Below are 18,964 nucleotides of genomic sequence, written 5' to 3' on the forward strand. Positions count from 1 at the left end.
CTCCCTGTCTCAAAAATAAATAAACGTTAAAAAAAAATAAACAAAAATCATCGCAAACTCAAGTGCTTCTTTGCTGTGGTGTGGGGAGCAGGGACAAGTTGACTTGTAATTTTCAGCTCAGGCTTAGAGGGTCATTTAACAGTAGACCGCTGGTGCTGGAAGGCAGCGGTCAGGTGAGCCATCAGACCAGTAGTCTGTGGATCCTGCCCTGTTGGCCCACCCACCAGGCTCGCTTGGTCTGCACCGTCGTAATTTTTGATGAGTTGTTCATATTTTAAAATGGAGACATTTACCGTCAACTTCGGGATTTCCCTCCTGTGCTAGAAGATCGAAACTTCTAGGAACACAGAGCCCACGTCTCTACGTGGCAGACACCGGCTGCTGTACAGGGAAGGCTGCATCTCTAAACAGGCAGGTGTTCTCCCATTTTCTCCAGTCCTCCCCACTCCCAATTGTCGCTCAATAGTGAGGCCAGGTGTTAGTTGGCATTCACCATCACGATGAGCCGTTGATGTTTTCAGAAAGTGAAGTGTTTCTTATCTGAGTATCTAGCAACAGTGGAATAATAAAAGACAGACCAGGAAGGTTTTCTGCTGCACAAAGTCACCTCTAATATCCAACTACTTGACTCATGTTTCCTCTCTGACCTGGTGGCCCCTGTGGTTCAGTCTCTCATTTTACAGAGCAAACCGAGTCCCAGAGAGGGAAAGTGACTTGCCCAGTCTCGTGTATTCAGTTAATGGCAGAGCCACGGTGAGAACCCAGATCTCTGCCAGCTGCACTGTCCTGCTTGTAAGGAGTGTGCAGGTTTGTTCCCACGTGCTGCTTTTGGATGGTCTTGTAGAGATGGTCTTGTAGGGGTGCATTCTCCTCAAAGCACCTTTCAGTATTAAGATTTATTCAGCCACCTGGTCTTGCCCTTCTCTCTCTTGAAAAAGAAAATACTAACACTTTGAGCATCATAAAATGGAAAATTTGTACAGATGACCTCATCAGGGTGCAATTCCATTTTTGGTGCCAGGAATGATCAGTTTGGGAGAAATTTATTAAAAAGGGCACAAATGGAAAGCACAACATGAAAAGCAGGATCTGTCCCCTTGCTTCTTATCTCATTTATTTTGAAAGATTTTTCTTTTTTTTTTGGTGCCAGTTTTATTTCTTGCAATCATTGGGGTCCAAAGGTCTTCCACTTGGTTTAAAAGTCAACTGGGGAGGAAAGGCAAGCCACATTATTTCATCTAAGCTAGCTAAATAAATAGAACTTTCTTTGCAAAGGGAGACTCATAAACCTATGGCAATTCACCTGTGTAGCCTGGGAGAAGAATCAGTGATTCCTTTTCAAAATCACCAGGCAGTCAGAGAGCCCTGTTCAGGGGATGTGCCTCGCGTCACGTCCTGGACGGGCAGCTTGTATTGTGACGCTTTGCTTATCTCCTCTCATTGACCACAGCCAAGCGAGCATTGAAAGCGCCAGAAACAGGGTCGGGAAATCATCCTCTTTCATCTGCTTCCTAGTTTAGAGGCTCCAAGAACATCTTTGCTTTTCACAGCCAGATCAACATATAAATATTTACAATCGACTATTTCCAGCTAAGAAAACCCGCCACGGGCTCTGAAAGCAAGGGGTGTATGCTCTATCCCATAGATTGCTCTGTGTGTGTGTGTGTGTGTGTGTGTGTGTGTGTGTGTGTGTGTGTGTTTCAGACTTTGGAAAGTGAATCAATTCAGAGCCCCCAAGGACAGGTAGAGTCTCAGTATCCCCTTGCCCACTGGCTTGGGAGTGTTCTGATCATATTTCTGTTGTCCATAATGTTAGCAAAATATGAACGCATTTACCCTATTCTATGATCGTCATCTTCTGAAATGTCCACAGCCTTGAAAGCTCTGTTCTCAGCTCCATTCCTTAATCATGCTAGAAATGGGGGCAATGTCCAAGGGGAAGGGCAGACAGAATGCACAGGGTGTCACCTGTTCCACACGAGCACGAAAGGCTGTCCAGCCCTGCAGTGTCTCAAAAGTGCACGTTTCTTTGAGAGAATAGGGTGTTGGTTGCTTGGCTAGCCTTGGAAAGCATTTCTTTAAAAACTTCCCAGTTTTGTTTTTCTCCCAGTCAAATTGAATCTGAGCCTTGGGGAGCCCCAGGATCTCAGGGCTGGAAGGCTCCCAGAAGATTACATTCTCATCACAAACCCCCAGCCTCACAGGAGGCAGTGCAGAACAAAATGTGGGATCACATGAGTTCAGTGTGATTTCGCAGAACCTGGTTCTTATCCAGACAGCTTTTGGAAAAGCAGGAATGCAAAGTGGCCATAGTGTCCGTGGTTCAGATGGGCCTCCCTGGCCGCAAGGCGGAGCCCCAGAAGCTCTCTGCCAAAGGACGTTCTGCTGGCTCAACCGCTGTATAAATGTCACTGAGAAAGCGACAAGCATAAGGTTTAGCATGAAACTGGAGCCTGCCATGTCACCTAGCAAAGCAATGGCACACAGCGCTGCTTTAAAAATACTGCCCGGGGGCGCCTGGGTGGCTCAGTCAGTTAAGCGTCCAACGTCGACTCAGGTCATGATCTCACAGTTCATGAGTTCGAGACCCGCGTCAGGCTCTGTGCTGGCAGCTCGGAGCCTGGAGCCTGCTTCGGATTCTGTGTCTCCCTCTCTCTGTGCCCCTCCCTCACTTGCACTCTGTCTCTCTGTTTCTCAAAAATAAATAAACGTTAAAAAGATTTTTTTAATTAAAAAAAAAAAATACTGCCCAAAGGCCCAGTAGGATGTGTGAAAGAAGAGCAGAGGCTGCTGGGTGGCCAAGGGTCTGGACTGTGGAGCCCAGCCTTTAAAGATATGCCTTGGAATGGCTGCTCCTTTTCAGAGAAGCAGACACTCCAGCACTCCCGAGGGCTGTAGCATGAGTCCCATGACATGGGACAGAGGTCATTTTACCTGCCTGCCGAAGACTGGGTCCCAGCCCACCACTGCTGAAGCTGGCCAAATTTGAGTTCCTGGGGGACAGGGAGGTGGTCCAGTGTAGGCTGAGGGTCTGGCCTAGAGCCACCCACCCCAGTTCTTGACCTTGGAGGGTTTTCAGCAGCCCCTTCCCTTGCCCATCTTGTGCCTCGAGGCATTGGCTGCCTGAGCTGGGACATGTCCGTCGTAAAGTCTCCAAACCAGTTTTGTTTATGGAGACACATACAAACTCCTGCTCATCATTCCCCTCGTACTCGTTGACTTTTTTGTTTTCCGTTTCTTTTCCCAAGAGATGCCAGTTTGGCAGCACGTAGAGCTGCCTCTCTGATTGAAATCTTGGAGACTTTCATCCATAACTTCACACAGCCCCAGGGCAGTTCTTTTAGGCTCCTGCGCTCCGTGTAATCAGCCAGATAGACTTGCTACACTGTCTGGTTTGAATAAAGTCCATTACTCGCCTGTAAGAATTCAGGATGAGGCCAGTACCCACCAGAGACAACTGTCCAGCATCTCCCTCCTACTCTGGGACCTCAGGGGAGAGTATAAATGAATAGAAGAAACAGCAGTGTGGGCAAGGACAGGAAATTAAGAACCCATTGTGCTTGAGAGAATGGTAGCCAAATGGGGCCACCTTGGAATGCCCATGAATCACTTAAAAACCTTCCACCCCAGCAAAAATGTAGAACAGGCCTGGACAGTGAAGCCCCTTACGTATTCTCATTTCAAACAGAATATTCAGTATGTATTGGCACTGCTTTGTTGTTTATTTAAGTGCTAATCATTATTCAGAAATGTCTGTAACTCGACCAGAATATCTTCTAGAACACTCCATATTCTTGTATGACTCTTAGAGATGTGTTATAAAGAGGATGACTGTGTTTCAGGCCAGGCCTTCTCAGACTTGAGGGTGCACGTAGGTCACTTATGGACCTTACAAAATGCAGAGTCTGGCTCAGCGGGTCTGGGCAGGCCTGACGTTCTGCATCTGTAACAAACTCAGGGCTTCTGCTCGGGCTTCGGGCAGTCTCTCAAAGTCACCGGCATCCTGGCATCCGGAGTGTTTGCAAGTCCCGGTTTTACCAAGTCCCTGTGTGGGCTAGTTACCAAGGAGCTCTGCCCCCCAGGAACATTGTCCCAGCAAGAGGAACGTTTTGATTAGGCTGGTGTCTGGAGAAGGCAGGGGCTGCGGCTTCCACGATAGCGCCCTAAGCACAATCCTGGCTGACGTTAGAATGACTTGGGGAGTATGCACGTACACACTCCCACACTCACGTTTACTCACACACATACTCATACGTATACATACATACACACTCACATTCACATACACACACATACATACACACACACTCATAATATACACATATACACCTACTGACATGCACACACTTACACAACACACACACACAGTTGCACACGTGCACACATACACCCTCGTACATATACATGTTTGTATACACTCACACACTTATACACACTCACATATTCACACGATTCACATATACGCACACACTAATACATACACACATATGTACATACATCCTCACACACAGCACCTGTACGTACACACTCATATATATGCATACACTCCCACCTACACATGCACTCTTGCACACTCACACTCATACACATGCTCCAGACCAGTAGACCATCACCAACAGGATATCTGGCAGCAAGACCTGGCGGCCAGTATTTTGTAAAGCTTCCTAAGTTTTTCAGGTGACTCCGTGAACAGCCAGGGGGGGAGGGCCATTCTTGTAAACCCACAGAAGACCCCCTCTAAACCTCACTGAGTTCCAACTGTGTTTTAAACCTGACTGGATGAAAAGTTTGGGGATTATATATGCTACACCCGGCCTCCACGCTTTTGACCATGGGCTTGGCATAGTCAGGATGGTCTTTGCAATTCTAAGTATCAATAACCCTAATTTCTGGACGAAAACAAGGCATTTCTCATCGCCGTCTTCTCCATCGGACGCATCCCACGCAGCTCCATCTCAGTGAACGCCACCAAGCCCCAAATCCCTTCCTTTCCCTCACCCTTCCCATCTAAGCAACCATCACGGTCTTGTGTTCCATGCACCATGTTTTCCTTATGGAACTCAACGCATTATATTAAAATTCTCTCTTAACATGGCTATGCCTTTCAACCAGACCGTGAGCCCCTTGACACGGAGAAAGGATCTGATGCGCTTTGTTGTTCCGCCACCTAGAGTAGTGCTCATCTAGCACACAGTAGATGCCCATTAAATCATTGTTGAGTGAGAGGAAGAGAAAGAAAGAAAGAAAGAAAGAAAGAAAGAAAGAAAGAAAGAAAAGAAAAAGAAAGAAAGAGAGAGAGAAAGAAAAGGAAAAGATTTTGATCACACACAAGCCTGGAAAGCCACTCTGGTTGTTAAAAGTTTCATACCAGCGTGGTTCTAGCAAGAGCACAGATTGCCTAGATGGTGCCTGGTGCCAGCATGCCTTGGCCCTGGGGCGCGCAAGATGGTAGATAGGATGCCCGGTGTGTGCCGCGTCCCTGCCACCGTTACCGCCTGCTGGAGTAACACCTGCTGTTTCTCTTTGGCAGTTGCCTTTTCTGGCCTTGGCTTCACGACGTTCTACTTGGCTGGCAAGCTGCACTGCTTCACTGAGAGTGGGCGGGGGAAGAGCTGGCGGCTCTGTGCCGCCATCTTGCCCCTATACTGCGCCATGATGATTGCCCTGTCCCGCATGTGTGACTACAAGCATCACTGGCAAGGTGAGTCCCTGCCCGGGGCCCGTCCCCATGGTTGTCTGACACCGTCCTGCAGGGATGGGTATAGCAAGGCACCTATTCAGGGAGAACCAAGCTCCCACTGTCAGACCAGAGGAGGCTGAAATAACAGGAGCTGCAGTTTTCAAGAAAACATGCCTGTTCAAGGGAGCTCTGACCTTCATACTGCCCTTGCTGGGTACAGACTCGGAGCCCCACCGTCTCCTCCGTGCTCAGGTCCTGCCGGGACGGCAGACCCGCGGCCTCAGACCCAACTGTGATTTCCCTGCCAGATCACTTGCCTCAGCCTGCAGACTTAGTGCCAGGTGATTTGGGGCTCCCGTCACATCTCACATCTGTCACGCAAGGACGTATTTCTCACCACAGTGACACTTCCAAAAGATGTGTCCAGCCCGGGCATCCGTGCCAGCCACGTTCTGAGCAGCTGCTCCAAGGCTGTGGTGAAGCTTACCTATACATACGACTCCTGAAATACCCGAGAAGAGTGAAAATAACACAAAACAAGTGAGGGACTGGAATAAGACTAAACCACGCCGTCTCCTCCTACAGATAAGCTGCAGCTCACGGCCTGCACCTGTCACAGCAAGCAGGGAGCAGACACAGAGGTGATGTCCAGAGGACGTGGGGTGGCCAGGAGCGCAGGATCTAGGGCCGTGTTTCCTGCCGGGCAATCCTCACATCACCTGGAGCAGGCCACCCTGAGTTGGGAGGCCGACTCTGGGGGTAGGTCTTGAGTGGTGGCCAGGAGTCTGCGTTAGCATGCAAGTCTTTTGTTTCTGATGAAGTCTGAGGAGCTTTGGGGAGGAGCGCCAGTGTGTCAGCTTTAAGCAAACTGAATTATATGTGCCCCAAACCAGATTCCCCATCCGTGTGGCTTTCCACGATCGGCCTGGGGCTTGTCCCTCCTCTTCTTGCCTGGTTCCTGCTGCCACCAGGCGGTTCCCCTCCTCCTCCTTTTCTGTCTCCGCTGCCTGTGGTTCTGTGCCCTCCTCACCTCATCCTAGCTATGCATTCCAGTGGTCCTGAGGCAGCAGATGAGGCCAGAGGTGAGGGGGGCTCCTAAATGGACATCTTCTCTGGATTCTCTTGCTCCTTCCCCAACCTCAGCTCCACCCACCACCCTCCTAGAGCTCGCACTCTGGGCTTCATGAGCCTCTAGCAGCAGCTTGGAGCTGGGAGTGAAGAGTGTAGGGGAAACGGAGGCTGATGCATGGTCTGGACAGGTAGATGCATCAAGTGCAGTTCAGGGTCTTGAGGCCCTCCTGATGGGGAAGCCACTAGAAGCCATAATGCTGGGTCCCGCGCCCTCCCTTGTGGTCTACTTTTATCGATGACTTGGATGAAGTTCTGGATAACACAGAGCTGCATCATGGAAGGGAAACAGAGAGAGAGAGTCGCTGAGTCAACAGCAGAAGGGCATGCCCACGGCGCCCGGGAATATTTTCCAACAGAATCGTTGTTGTCCAGATGATGAGGGCATTTCCCCAGGGTCCTTGTGGGTCAAGAACATCATGGCCTGGATGGTGTCTTATGGACTGCTTTTCATTTATATCCCTTGCAAACTGAAGTTTCTTCTTCTGAACTTGGAAACAACAACCCCCACATATTTCACATGCTATTTCACAGACTGAATGAAATAATGGATCTGAATGTACTTTGTAAGTGAAAACATATTACACAAATGCAAACTGGTTTTGTTGTCTCTTCGTGCATTGTTTCTAAAGAAGGATATGTTGTGTTGCCCAAACAAGTGATTTAGAGGCAGATGTATTTTTGGAACATGGTCTATTTCTTTTAAAATTTAAATCCAAGTTAGTTAACATATAGCATAATAATGGTTTCAGGAGTAGAATTTAGTGATTCATCACTTACCATGTAACACCCAGTGCTCATCCCAACAAGTGCCCTCCTTAATGGCCATCACCCATTTAGCCCATCCCCCCAGCCAACACCCTTCCAGCAATGCTGTTTGTTCTCTGTATTTAAGAGTCTCTAATGGCTTGCCTCCCTCTCTGTTTTTCTTATTTTTCCTTTTCTTCCCCTATGTTCATCTGGCATGTTTCTTAAATCCCACAAATGATATTTATCTTTCTCGGACTGACTTATTTCGCTTAGCATAATACATGCTAGTTCCATCCACGTTGTTGTAAATGGCAAGATTTCATTCTTTTTCATCACTGAGTAGTATTCCATTGTGTGTGTGTGTGTGTGTGTGTGTGTGTGTGTGTGTGTGTATACATACACACACACACACACACACTGCATCTTCTTTATCCATTCATCAGTTGATGGCCATTTGGGCTCATTCCATAATTTGGCTATTGTTGATAGTGCTGCTATAAACATTGGGGTGCGTATGCCCCTTTGAGTCAGCATTTTTATATCCTTTGGAATGTGCCCGATCCCGTCTGATCTCGGAAGCTAAGCAGGGTCAGGCCTGGTTGTGCTTGGAAGGGAACATGGTCTATTTGTAAGCTATGAATCCTTGGCGTGCACGTTTATTCAGTCACTTTGGATTTGAGAAACAATTAAGGGTTTCACAATGGAATAGACCGCTGCTTCATCTTGGAAGGCAGGAAGAGCCTTCATGCAGCAATCTTGTCCTGAAACCCGAAGACGTGAGGTTGGCCTCTCTGAAATAGTTTTGGTCCTCATGACCTTGGTATGGCTGGTGCGTCATGGAAGGATGAAGACTCACAGTCCTAGGCTTTGTCAAAGTGGTAGACTCATGACGCAGCTGGTGCATCAAAGGCCTGCTGGCATCAGGGCTTCAGACCCATCTCATCCACCTGGCACACAGAGGGACTTGGAGCAGTAGAAGGAGGATATTAATGCTCTGTGGGCTGATGGGCAAGTGAAGCAATAGAATTTACGTTCCACGACGTTTAGGGCCACACCTGAGGGGCAAAGCAACCTGTCACGGTAGACCTCCATGGCAGTCAGGCAAAACTGAGTGTACATGGTACATCGATGTCCATTGGTACAGGTCATTGCTGTGGGTCAAGTACCAGTTCACCTGTGCCATCATCTGTTCAATTGCTACCCCTAGAATTAGCCAGGAGAGGACTGTGCCCTTCCTTGGATTCTTTAATGGGCTCTGAAACAAGTCCGGTTCATTTTACCTGAACTCCCCTTTATGAGGCCATCTGTCACTCTCTACACCAGTGGTCTCAACAGAGGGGTGACTGCTGTACCTCCCAGGGAACACTTAGCAATGTGTGGAAGTTTCTTTTTGTACAGCTGGGGGTGGTGGTAATGGTGATTGCTCCTGGCACCTAGTGGGGGGAGGCCAGGGATGCTACTGAACATCTTACAATGTACAAGATCATGTCTTCCTCACAACAAAGACCTATCCAGCCCCAGATGGCTGCTGCTGAGGTCGAGAACCCCTGATCTACGGTGTACCTCAGCCCCCCGCTTTTCCTCCCTTATTATGTGTTAAGAAGCAGTAGTGTTCGAGGTGCCTGCATGACTCAGTCAGTTGAGCATCCAACTCAGGCTCCATGCTGAGGGTGGAGCCTGCTTAAGATCCATTCTCTCTCTCTCTCTCTCTCTCTCTCTCTCTCTCTCTCCCTTCTTCCCTCCATCCTTCTGTCTTTTTCCTCCTCTCACACGCACACTCTCCCCGCTCTGTCTCTCTAAAAAATAAAGTAGCAGTGTTCAATGAGTGGGAAATTTTATTCAGTAAACACTCACTTATTGAGGGAGTAATCAAGGAGGCCTCCAAGGTTTCCAGCTTGGAGAAGGGATAGACAGTGTGGGGGTGGCTGTTTGAGGCAGGATTCCTGATGGAGATAAATAGGTTGTTGTTTTTCTTCACAGACTGAGCCTGCCCAGTGACCATGGGCAGGGGCCGTCCATTATGATGGGAATTCACATGGGGCCCCATAGGCATCAGCAAAACATGAATTTCTCTCATTATAGACTTTAGTTAATAACATTAGTATGATGAGATTTTTACGAGTCCATTTCCATTTTGATTTATACAACCGTGCCTAATGGAGAAGTACGTCCAGTTACTCAATTACATATTCTTATCCAATATAGCTCATAATCGCAAATGCCTTACTCTTTTCATCATCATTGTTGTTTTCTGTTGTCAACACCCTTCTTGTCTTTTCCGTCTTCCCAGCTGCACTCTAAATATACCAGCCTGTTGTTTTATTAAGTGAAGAAAATGGAGGGCACGGGCCATGGCAGGAAGGGGCACGTGAAACATTTAGCAGGACTTTTTCAGAAATAAAACCAGCTAGATGGGTAGCAAATCTGTGTGTGGCTGAAGTTCTCCGTGTTTTGTGACATGCTGGCTTCCAGGTCAACTGGCAGAGTTTTGTGGGTGATGCTGACTATAAAACCCAGCACCTCGTAAAGAGGTTTACCTTTGTGATTAGTCATGTGTTTTCAAGAGTTAAAATTTATGGAATTCCCGTGCTAAGAAAAATATATGTGGAAAAAAATATAAAGAAGGAGAAGAGCATCTTACTGAACTTCCTTCTGCCTCAACTCATAGTGTTGTGTGTTCATGTTTTCTAGTCAGTGAAGTATGACAGCTGGGAGTGGCAAGAATTATAGTTTGTTATGTGAATGGGCATAATACGCTGCCCTCAAATTCCTGTATCTGGATCCAGGCTTTCCTTATGTGACTCCACCTTTGGGGGTAACCGACACTGGTTTCTTTAGTTGTAATGTCATTCTCAGCAGCCCTGCTTACTTGTATGGTGTTTCATTCTAAGAAAGAGCATCTCCCTCTGAATGAAATACAGGAAAATGGGTCTCCAGGGGAGAAAGGGCCCTTCATTCCCAACCAGCCCAAGTTAGAAAGCATCCTTGTCAGTCACGGATGCCATATTTGAGCGGGCTGAAGTTTTCAAGATGGCTGCCTCTGCCTTCACGACATTTCCCTTACTGGGCTGTGAAGCGTCTGTGATTTGAAATGAATTTTTGTGTAGTTACCAGACTTGAGGTTATTAGATGTGAAGACGAGGTGGTTGGGAGGTAGGGGCACTTTGCTGGACTATTCAGGTGTCACACTAAAAAGTGAGGCAGAGGCTGCTACCTCTGCCCCCCATCCCCCACATACACATAGTTGAGGGATACACGCTCTTAACCATTTGTTTCCTTGGGCTGTCAGAAGCAGTCTCTGAGCAAAGTGACTTGAAAAGGACCCCTTGGAACTATATTACTATTCCTACCAGAACCCCACCAGCCTTCCATAGGACAGAAGCACTGATACTCTCCCATGCATATCCTTGGTCTGGAGTGAACTGATCTCGGCTCCTTTTTCCTCCACTGTCGGCTGCCCTCTGTAGTGGGGTCTGCATTCACACTCCTCATCAGCTGCCGAACGTTGGTCGGGGTCTGGGAGCCTCCAATCCTCAATGGCTTATGAGTCTGCCCATCTCTGTCTTCCTACCCTAGCTGCCCCGTAGGAGGGCTGGGCAGTCTGCAGCCCCAAGTCACCCTGCTCCCTCCCATCAGAACCCACTGGACAGCGTTTGGGCCAGGCCAAAGGGAGTGTGAGTCAGGGCCTCCAGGTTAGCCCTGGCCTTCCCCTGTTGCTCAGGTCCCAGGGAAGATGGATGGTGGCTGCTCAAAAAGGCTCACTGATAACCTTGCTTTACTTCACTCCAAGGAATTCTTCCCCCCTCTGCTTTCTCTCACTGTCTCTGGTTTCTCTTATGGGCTCTGTCTTCAAAATATTTCTAGAATCCAACTTCCTCTGTAGATGTGGCTTGTTCCCTTCCCCCTCCTGACCTTGACTCAAGCATTACATTCTGGCTGAGGACATCTTGTGATGGTCACTCTGGTGATTTGGCAGCCCTTCCTCCGAGCTTCCTAGCGCTCTTATCTTGCTCATTTATCACTGCCTGATGAACTAAGTAGCTTATTATGTATTGATTATTGTCTGTCCTTATCCACTAGACCAGAAGTCTGCAGACTTTTTCTGTAAAGGGTCAGATAGTAAATCTCTTAGGCTTTAAGTAGGCCATACACTCTCTGTCCCAGCTCCTGGATTTGGCTGTAGCAGTGTGGAAGCAGCTATGGACAATATATAACTAAATAGTTGCCCTAGTTTGTGGACTCTGCACTGGAGTCTAATCTCCATGTGGGCAGAGATTTTTGTCTCTTTCGTTGGCATGGCACATGGTGGGTACTTGTGTTAGGTTCCTAGGACTCTTGTAACAAAGTGCCATAAACTGAGTGGCTTAGAACAATAGAAAGTGTCTCACAGTTCTTTCTGGAGGCTAGAAGTCCAAAATCAGGGTGTGAGAAGGGCCACACTCCCGCTGACACCGGTAGGGTAAGATCCTTCCCCTCTTCTGGCTTCTGGTAGCCCCAGATGCACCTTGGCTTATGGCAGCATAATTCCAATCTGTGCCCCCAGTGTTTTCCTTGTGTTTCTTCACACTCTCTTCCCTTCTGTGTGTCTGTCTTTGTGTTCAAATTTACCCTTTTACCAGAACACCAGTCATATTAGGTTAGAGCCCACTCTCATGATCTCCTTTTAACTTGATGACCCCTACACGGACTCTGTATCCAAATAAAGTCACATTCTGAAAACTGCAATGAGGACTTCAACATATCTTTTTTTTTTTTCCCCCCGCAGGGTGGGGAGCCACCAATTCAGCTCATAACAGTGTCCAGTAAATGTGTTGAATGAATGAATGAATGAATGAATGAATGATATTAACTAAATCATGTTCCTTTCTTACCAGTACTGTGTTTTTCTTCACACTGGTTTTATTAAAATTAACCTTTCCTCTGCAAGTTCTTTTCCTTTAAAAATGAACCAAACAATTACACCTTAAACATTCACTCATTCATTCATCCGGCCTCTTGTGCCTGTGTGCTGGGCATGTCCCTCACGGGAGGTGTGGTACTGAGGGAGACCACACTGCGGCTGCCAGCATACCGGATGGAACACGCACCCTCTGTGCTCTGAAAGTTCTTTCTTAGAGACTCAAAGTCACAAAAACGGGAAACTTCATTCCACAAGTCCATTGTGGCGGAATGGCAGAAATCGTCATGTGGGCTTGTTGAGTTTGTCAGAGCTAATTTTTACCCTGGTATCCTGGGTCATACAGCCCAAGGCATACAAGGGCCCAAGTGAGGCCAGCTTAGTGAGCTTGGATGTTGCCATGGCAACAGAGAGATGTGTTTGCTCCCCCAGGGGGCTTGACAGTGCATCTTCAGAAGCCTTTCTGCTTATTTGTGCCAGACCAAGTGAGCACGGCCAGGATGTCCTGGCACTTCCATTTGCCAGACCCAGAGAGAGGCTGTCCTGTCCTTTGACCTCATGAGAAGGGGGTGGGGGCCCATTTTATGAGTGGGAATCAAATCCAGGTTGCCTGATTTCTACCACCGTTGGAGCCCATCTGGTGTTGCTTCCCTCCCCCGACTTTCTAAAGAGTTTTGTTGACGTATGATTCATAACTTGTAGTTCATTCCCTTTAAAGTGATTTTTAGTATGTTCAGAGTTGTGCAGCCATCACCACTATCTAATTCCAGGAAATTTTCTTCACCCCAGAAAGAAACCCCTACCCCAGCTCCTGGCAACCACTAATCTTCCTTTTTTTTCGATGGACTTCCTTATTCTGGGCATTGCGCATTCATAGAATCACAGTATATGTGGCTTTTTGTGGCTGGTCATGTCGATTCTCTAGTGCGTCTTGTCAGTGCTGTTCGGCACGTGTCCATTCACCAAACATTTACTAAGAACTGCTGGGCCCTTGGAAACGAAGATGAGGGAGGTTGTCAAGGGGAAGTCAATACTGGGTGGTGGGTATAGGTTAAGAAGTATGCACACACGGCAGCCCAGAAAGCCCGTGGGGTCCCTGCTCCTTGCTGAGTGTCCGTATTACCTGAGGGTATGTGAATACCTCACGGTCAACTTAGTTTTTTTAATATTTGTTTTTGTGAGAGAGACAGAGCACCAGTGGCGGAGGAGCAGAGAGAGAGGGAGACAGAATCTGAAGCAGGCTCCAGGCTCCGAGCTGTCAGCACAGAGCCCGACGTGGGGCTCGAACCCATGAACCGTGAAATCATGACCTGAGCCGAAGTCGGACGCTTAACCGACTGAGCCACCCAGGCGCCCCTTATTCTTTTTAAGTTTATTTATTTATTTTGAGAGAGCAAGTGTGAGCTGAGAGGGGCAGAGAGAGGGAGAGAGAGAATCCATGCTCACAGCATGGAGCTGGACACAGGGCTCGAACTCACAAACCGTGAGGTCATGACCTGAGCCAAGATCAAGAGTCAGTCACTTAACCAACTGAGCCACCCCCCAGACACCTTCCTGCCTTTTTTTTTTTTTTTTTTTTTGAAGTTGGAATACCTCATGGTCGTATGTCCTGCAGGATTACGAAGACACCACCAGGTAAAAGATAATCCTTCTCTCAGGTACCCAAATTTGCCAAGCCCCTTCCTTCTTTCCTCTGCCTGGAAGACTGCAGGTGCCCTCCCTGTCTCCACTGCCCACTTCCCCCCCGGGTCACGCCTACTTATCCTGCACGGCTGGCCCGTGGGCCATGTCCTTGGTGAGACTCCCCCAGTCCAGACCAGCCCAGGCTACTCCACTGGGCGACCTCACAGACCCTCACTTCTCCTTCATGGCATATGGCACAGCGGCAGCTCACTGATAAGGCTGTCACTGTTTAGTGTCCATCCGGCCCCTTAGGACTGTGGATGTGTACGTTGTATTCAACCTCGTGCCCTGGGACCAGACATCACGCCTGACCCCTGATACCTGTGCAGCACATACACATGACATTGATGCTGAGTAAAGAGACTCCGCTATTTCGTACTTCAGGGACACGGAGATCCGTGCATTCCCCTTTCGAACCCTCTGGTCCCATGCTACCATAGTTAGGGTAAAATCCATCCCAAGTGGTTTTTCCCTTAATAAAGGCCTGTTTGTCCGCTGCCCGCTTTTCTGTCAGCACATGCCCTACAGGACGTGAGTGTTGATTTCATCAAAATACCAATAGCCCACTCGAGGCACTTGATGGCCGTCTCCCTCATAAAGTAAGTCCTTTTTTGGCCCTTGTTCACCACCTTTGTAATAAAGCCCCAGATGGCTTGGCTGAGAAGGCGGCTTGCCTAGACCTTGCGTTGCCCTTATTTTTTCTAATGACTCTGGCGGACCTGTGATACCCCTGTCCGCTCTTTCAACGAAATGGGAAGACAGCATGGCCGGGACTTGCCACTCGCCTTGCCGTCAGCCTAGGGAACCCATACTCAGAACGATTCGATGTCCTGTGGACAGTGGTGTACCCAGGGGGATGCTGCGCCCCGGAAAATGGAAAGCCAAATGACATTATCTGTGGGTTTTGTTATTTGGTCCGTTCAGCAGTCAGAGGCTCAAATGCAGATGTCCTGGGTCATTTCAGACCCTGATAAAAATAATGCCCCCGCGGGGCTCTTCCCTGGGGTTAGAGGAAACACAAAACAATAGTGCCAACTCTCCGACCTTGAGCCCTTGAGTCCTGGCACATTTTTAGAGGCTGCCGGTCACAGGCAATGGGAAGAGCTTCTCCTTTTGAGGAACTTGATTTAATTCCGTTACTTATGCCTTGTGACCCCACTCAGGAGTTCACGATGCTGTCTGCCTATAGGAGGTGTGTGCAGTCCAACAAGATGGTAAACGCGGAAGAGGAAACCCCCAGGCAGCAGCCTCCGGAAGGGTCTGGGGTCTTTTTGGCAAGAATAATCTATAGACACAGTTTAAAGTGCAACGCACATGCATACACACACCAAATGAGGGTTGTTGGGGTGGGCTGCATTCATGGGGTCGCTGTGGGTCATCAGCTGAATGCCTTCTTTTTTTTTTAATTTTTAAAAAAATTCTCATGTTTATTTTTGAAGGAGAGAGAGAGACAGTGCGAGCAGGGGAGGGGCAGAGAGAGAGGGAGGCACGGAATCCCAAGCAGGCTCCAGGTTCCGAGCTGGTCAGCACAGAGCCCGACATGGGGCTCGAACTCATGAACCAGGAGATCGTGACCTGAGCCGAAGTGGGACGCTTAACTGACTGAGCCACCCAGGCACCCCCAGCTGAATGCCTTCTTAGCAAGGGGGCTGCCCCAATCGTGTAGGTACCTGTTCTGCCTGTAGATGGTTTTTTTTTTGTTTTGTTTTGTTTTTTGTTTTTTGTTTTTTTTGCCTCCTCTGTCCCCCTCGGCCCCTCAACTTGACGAGATGTTAGGGGGATTGGGATTCTCACACCAGAGATCTGTTGAGTCGGCGATCCTGGTGTGTCATAAAATGTTTTCTTCACTTTGTGACTCAGAAGGTTCATTTCTTCCCTGGAAAATCACTTCCCACGAGGCAGAGACTGCCTGCTCGACGGGTGTCTGTAACACGCCAGCGATTCTGCAGGTCTCTAGTGGAAACTTGCAGAAGAACCAGAAATCACAGGTATCTAGATCCTGTAGAGGTGGCTGGACTCCTTCCAGAATCTAGAATTGATTTCGAAATTCGAGAATGCAAATCTGAGTTCGTGCGGTGCTCAAACGCATATTAAAGACATCGGAAGGGGGGCGCCTGGGTGGCGCAGTCGGTTAAGCGTCCGACTTCAGCCAGGTCACGATCTCGCGGTCCGTGAGTTCGAGCCCCGCATCAGGCTCTGGGCTGACGGCTCGGAGCCTGGAGCCTGTTTCCGATTCTGTGTCTCCCTCTCTCTCTGCCCCTCCCCCGTTCATGCTCTGTCTCTCTCTGTCCCAAAAATAAATAAAAAACGTTGAAAAAAAAATTAAAAAAACAAAAAAATAAAGACATCGGAAGGAATCAAGTGAACATTTTAAAGGGATCTTTAAGTTCTAGACGTGAAAAGATCTGGAGAGGCCACCAAGATCTGTACCTCTAGCATGATTTCTCTTTCTTGTGGTCTTTCAGGGGGCCCGGCAAGCAAACCAGTCACCGCAGCAGGTGGGAAAAGCGCTTTCTGGAAAACGTAACTGGCCACATACGAATGAATCGTAACACGTGTCTCCCGTTTTGCTCTTTCTGCCTAGATTCTTTTGTGGGTGGAGTCATTGGCCTCATTTTTGCGTACATTTGCTACAGACAGCACTACCCCCCTCTGGCCAACACAGCTTGTCACAAACCGTACGTCAGCCTCCGAGTCCCGACGTCGCTGAAGAAAGATGAGCGGCCCACAGGGGACAGCGCGCCCAGCATGCCTCTGGAGGGCATCACCGAAGGCCCCGTATGACTGCGGTCTCGGGAGGATGGACGCTGAGCCCAGGGCACACTCTTCCACCCCGGCATCACAACGCAGTAGGAGAGGTTTTCTGTAGTGTGTTTTTCATCAACTGTTCCTCAAAGTTATCCCTCTGCTTCCATCTGGCCGATGGCATTCCTGCTACTTTCAATGTCTCCTTTCAACTTTCTTGAGTTTGCAAAGGAAGGACGCAGGGACAGTCTCTGAGAGACGTGGGGAAGGAGGCTGCCAGGGGAGGGTGGGTGCAACTCGGTCCATTCCTTTGTCCTCAGTGTTTGCTGTAATAGCCACCGTCCTATGTTTTCATGGTCGTGAAACGTAATAAAGCCTCCAAGCTGGAAGACGTGGTGTCAGCTGTCCAGGGCAGCAAAAGTCATTCCAAGACGTGGTGTGTTTCACAGCTGAGGCCAGCGTGGGCAGCTGGTCCAAAGCCAGCTCTGGCTGTAGGTCATTCTAGGTGCTGAACTTGGAAACTTTCTGAAAGGTCAGCCTATCATAGCAGACGTCTCTGAAATGGAGCTGAAGCTTAGGGCTCCTGTCTTAGTCTTTCCAGGGTTCTTCTTCTTTTATTTTTTTTAAGTTTATTTATGTATTTTTGAGAGAGAGAGAGGGAGCAAGCAAGCAAGGAGCAGAGAGAGGGAGAGAGAGAGAGAATCCCAAGCAGGCTCCACGCCATCAGTGCAGAGCCTGGTGCGGGGCTCGAACTCACGAATCGTGAGATCATGGCCTGAGCCGGAGTTGGATGCTTAAAGGACTGAGCCACCTGGGCGCCCCTCCAGGGTTCTTAAATCATTGAATTTAGAAGGAAATGAGGTGAACGGCTTCACACAAGTGACTTCACCCAGTACAGTGAAAACAGAGATGCCTGAGTGCCAGTATGGAGAGGGGGTCGCTGCAGTTGTCTGAGGGCTGGCGAGCACCAGATCCTTTCCAGGGGATGGCCGGGTGACCTCTGGCAGTAAGAAGCAGCTTCAGGGTAGGACCTTTCCCCTTGAGGACCCGAGTGTGGCAGGACTCTGCCAGAAGGTCTTCTTTAAACAGCGGCGTGTTCCCCCCTCCTGTCTGGCAGGTGGCATTTCCACATGACGGGGCTCCGGTAGAAAGCACCGGAACAGAGTCAAGAATGCCGTTTTAGCTCAGCCAGCCGAGGACCTTGGCCATCCGAGGGCAGACCGTGCTGCTCCTTGGCCAGTTTGTTCTTTTCAAAGCAGTGAGCCTTCCCTCCATTCGGTTCTGCTCAGACGCACCCCGCGGTTCTCCCGGTTCCTGGGCCTGCTGCGAAGGGGTGCGTCTTTGATGACTAAAGACTGACACTTTGCAGCAGTTGCAGTAACAGACTGCCTCTGTCTGCAAAGACTCGAGTGGCTGTACAAATTATCACCCGAGCAGCTCTGGGCTGAGTGTGCCAGTTAGAACCATCAGGATGTTTTCGATTAGCTGTCTATACCGTGAGCTCAGCCCCCGGGTGCACATACCGCCTTGTGAAGACCTTTTACAAATGAGCCCCTGTGCAGCCCTCTCCAGCTGCGGTCCTTCCAAATTGGGGTCAGCACAGAGCCGTGGGGTGACCCTCCCGTCGTGAGGTGGGGTGGGGGGAGGGAAGGCTTGAGTTGCCTTTCATCCACAGCCAGACTCTTGATTTCTAAAAACCACGGCAGCTACACTCACAAGCAACTCAGAAAACACATGCGATATACTTTAGAAGCGAAACCATAGCAATCTGTATGACATGATTTAAAATCCGGGGCTAAAATTCATGTAAAATTAGGAAATCAAATAATCTGATTCAACTAAGTGTTTACAATTTTCAAAAATATAGTCACAAATAACAACGCAAGAGAAGGATCCTTTGATGCTATTAAAAAAAAAAGTTACAGTTCATATATATATATATTTTTAACGTTTTATTTATTTCTGAGACAGAGAGAGACAGAGCATGAACGGGGGAGGGGCAGAGAGAGAGGGAGACACAGAATCGGAAGCAGGCTCCAGGCTCCGAGCCATCAGCCCAGAGCCCGACGCGGGGCTCGAAC

General features: G+C 48.7%; 1 protein-coding gene across 1 annotated transcript in view; it reads left to right on the top strand.

The window, feature by feature from the left end:
* Positions 1-17,266, top strand: part of PLPP4 (phospholipid phosphatase 4) — a 126,051-nt gene extending 108,785 nt beyond the window's left edge. Inside the window, exons 6-7 of the mRNA XM_049645850.1 lie at positions 5,531-5,701; positions 16,723-17,266. Coding sequence (XP_049501807.1) covers positions 5,531-5,701; positions 16,723-16,922 — 371 coding nt within the window. The 3' untranslated portion in view covers positions 16,923-17,266. The remainder of the gene's footprint in view (positions 1-5,530; positions 5,702-16,722) is intronic.
* Positions 17,267-18,964: the final 1,698 nt, after the last annotated feature.

This window comes from Panthera uncia, chromosome D2 (assembly GCF_023721935.1).
Source record: "Panthera uncia isolate 11264 chromosome D2, Puncia_PCG_1.0, whole genome shotgun sequence".
NCBI lineage: Eukaryota > Metazoa > Chordata > Mammalia > Carnivora > Felidae > Panthera > Panthera uncia.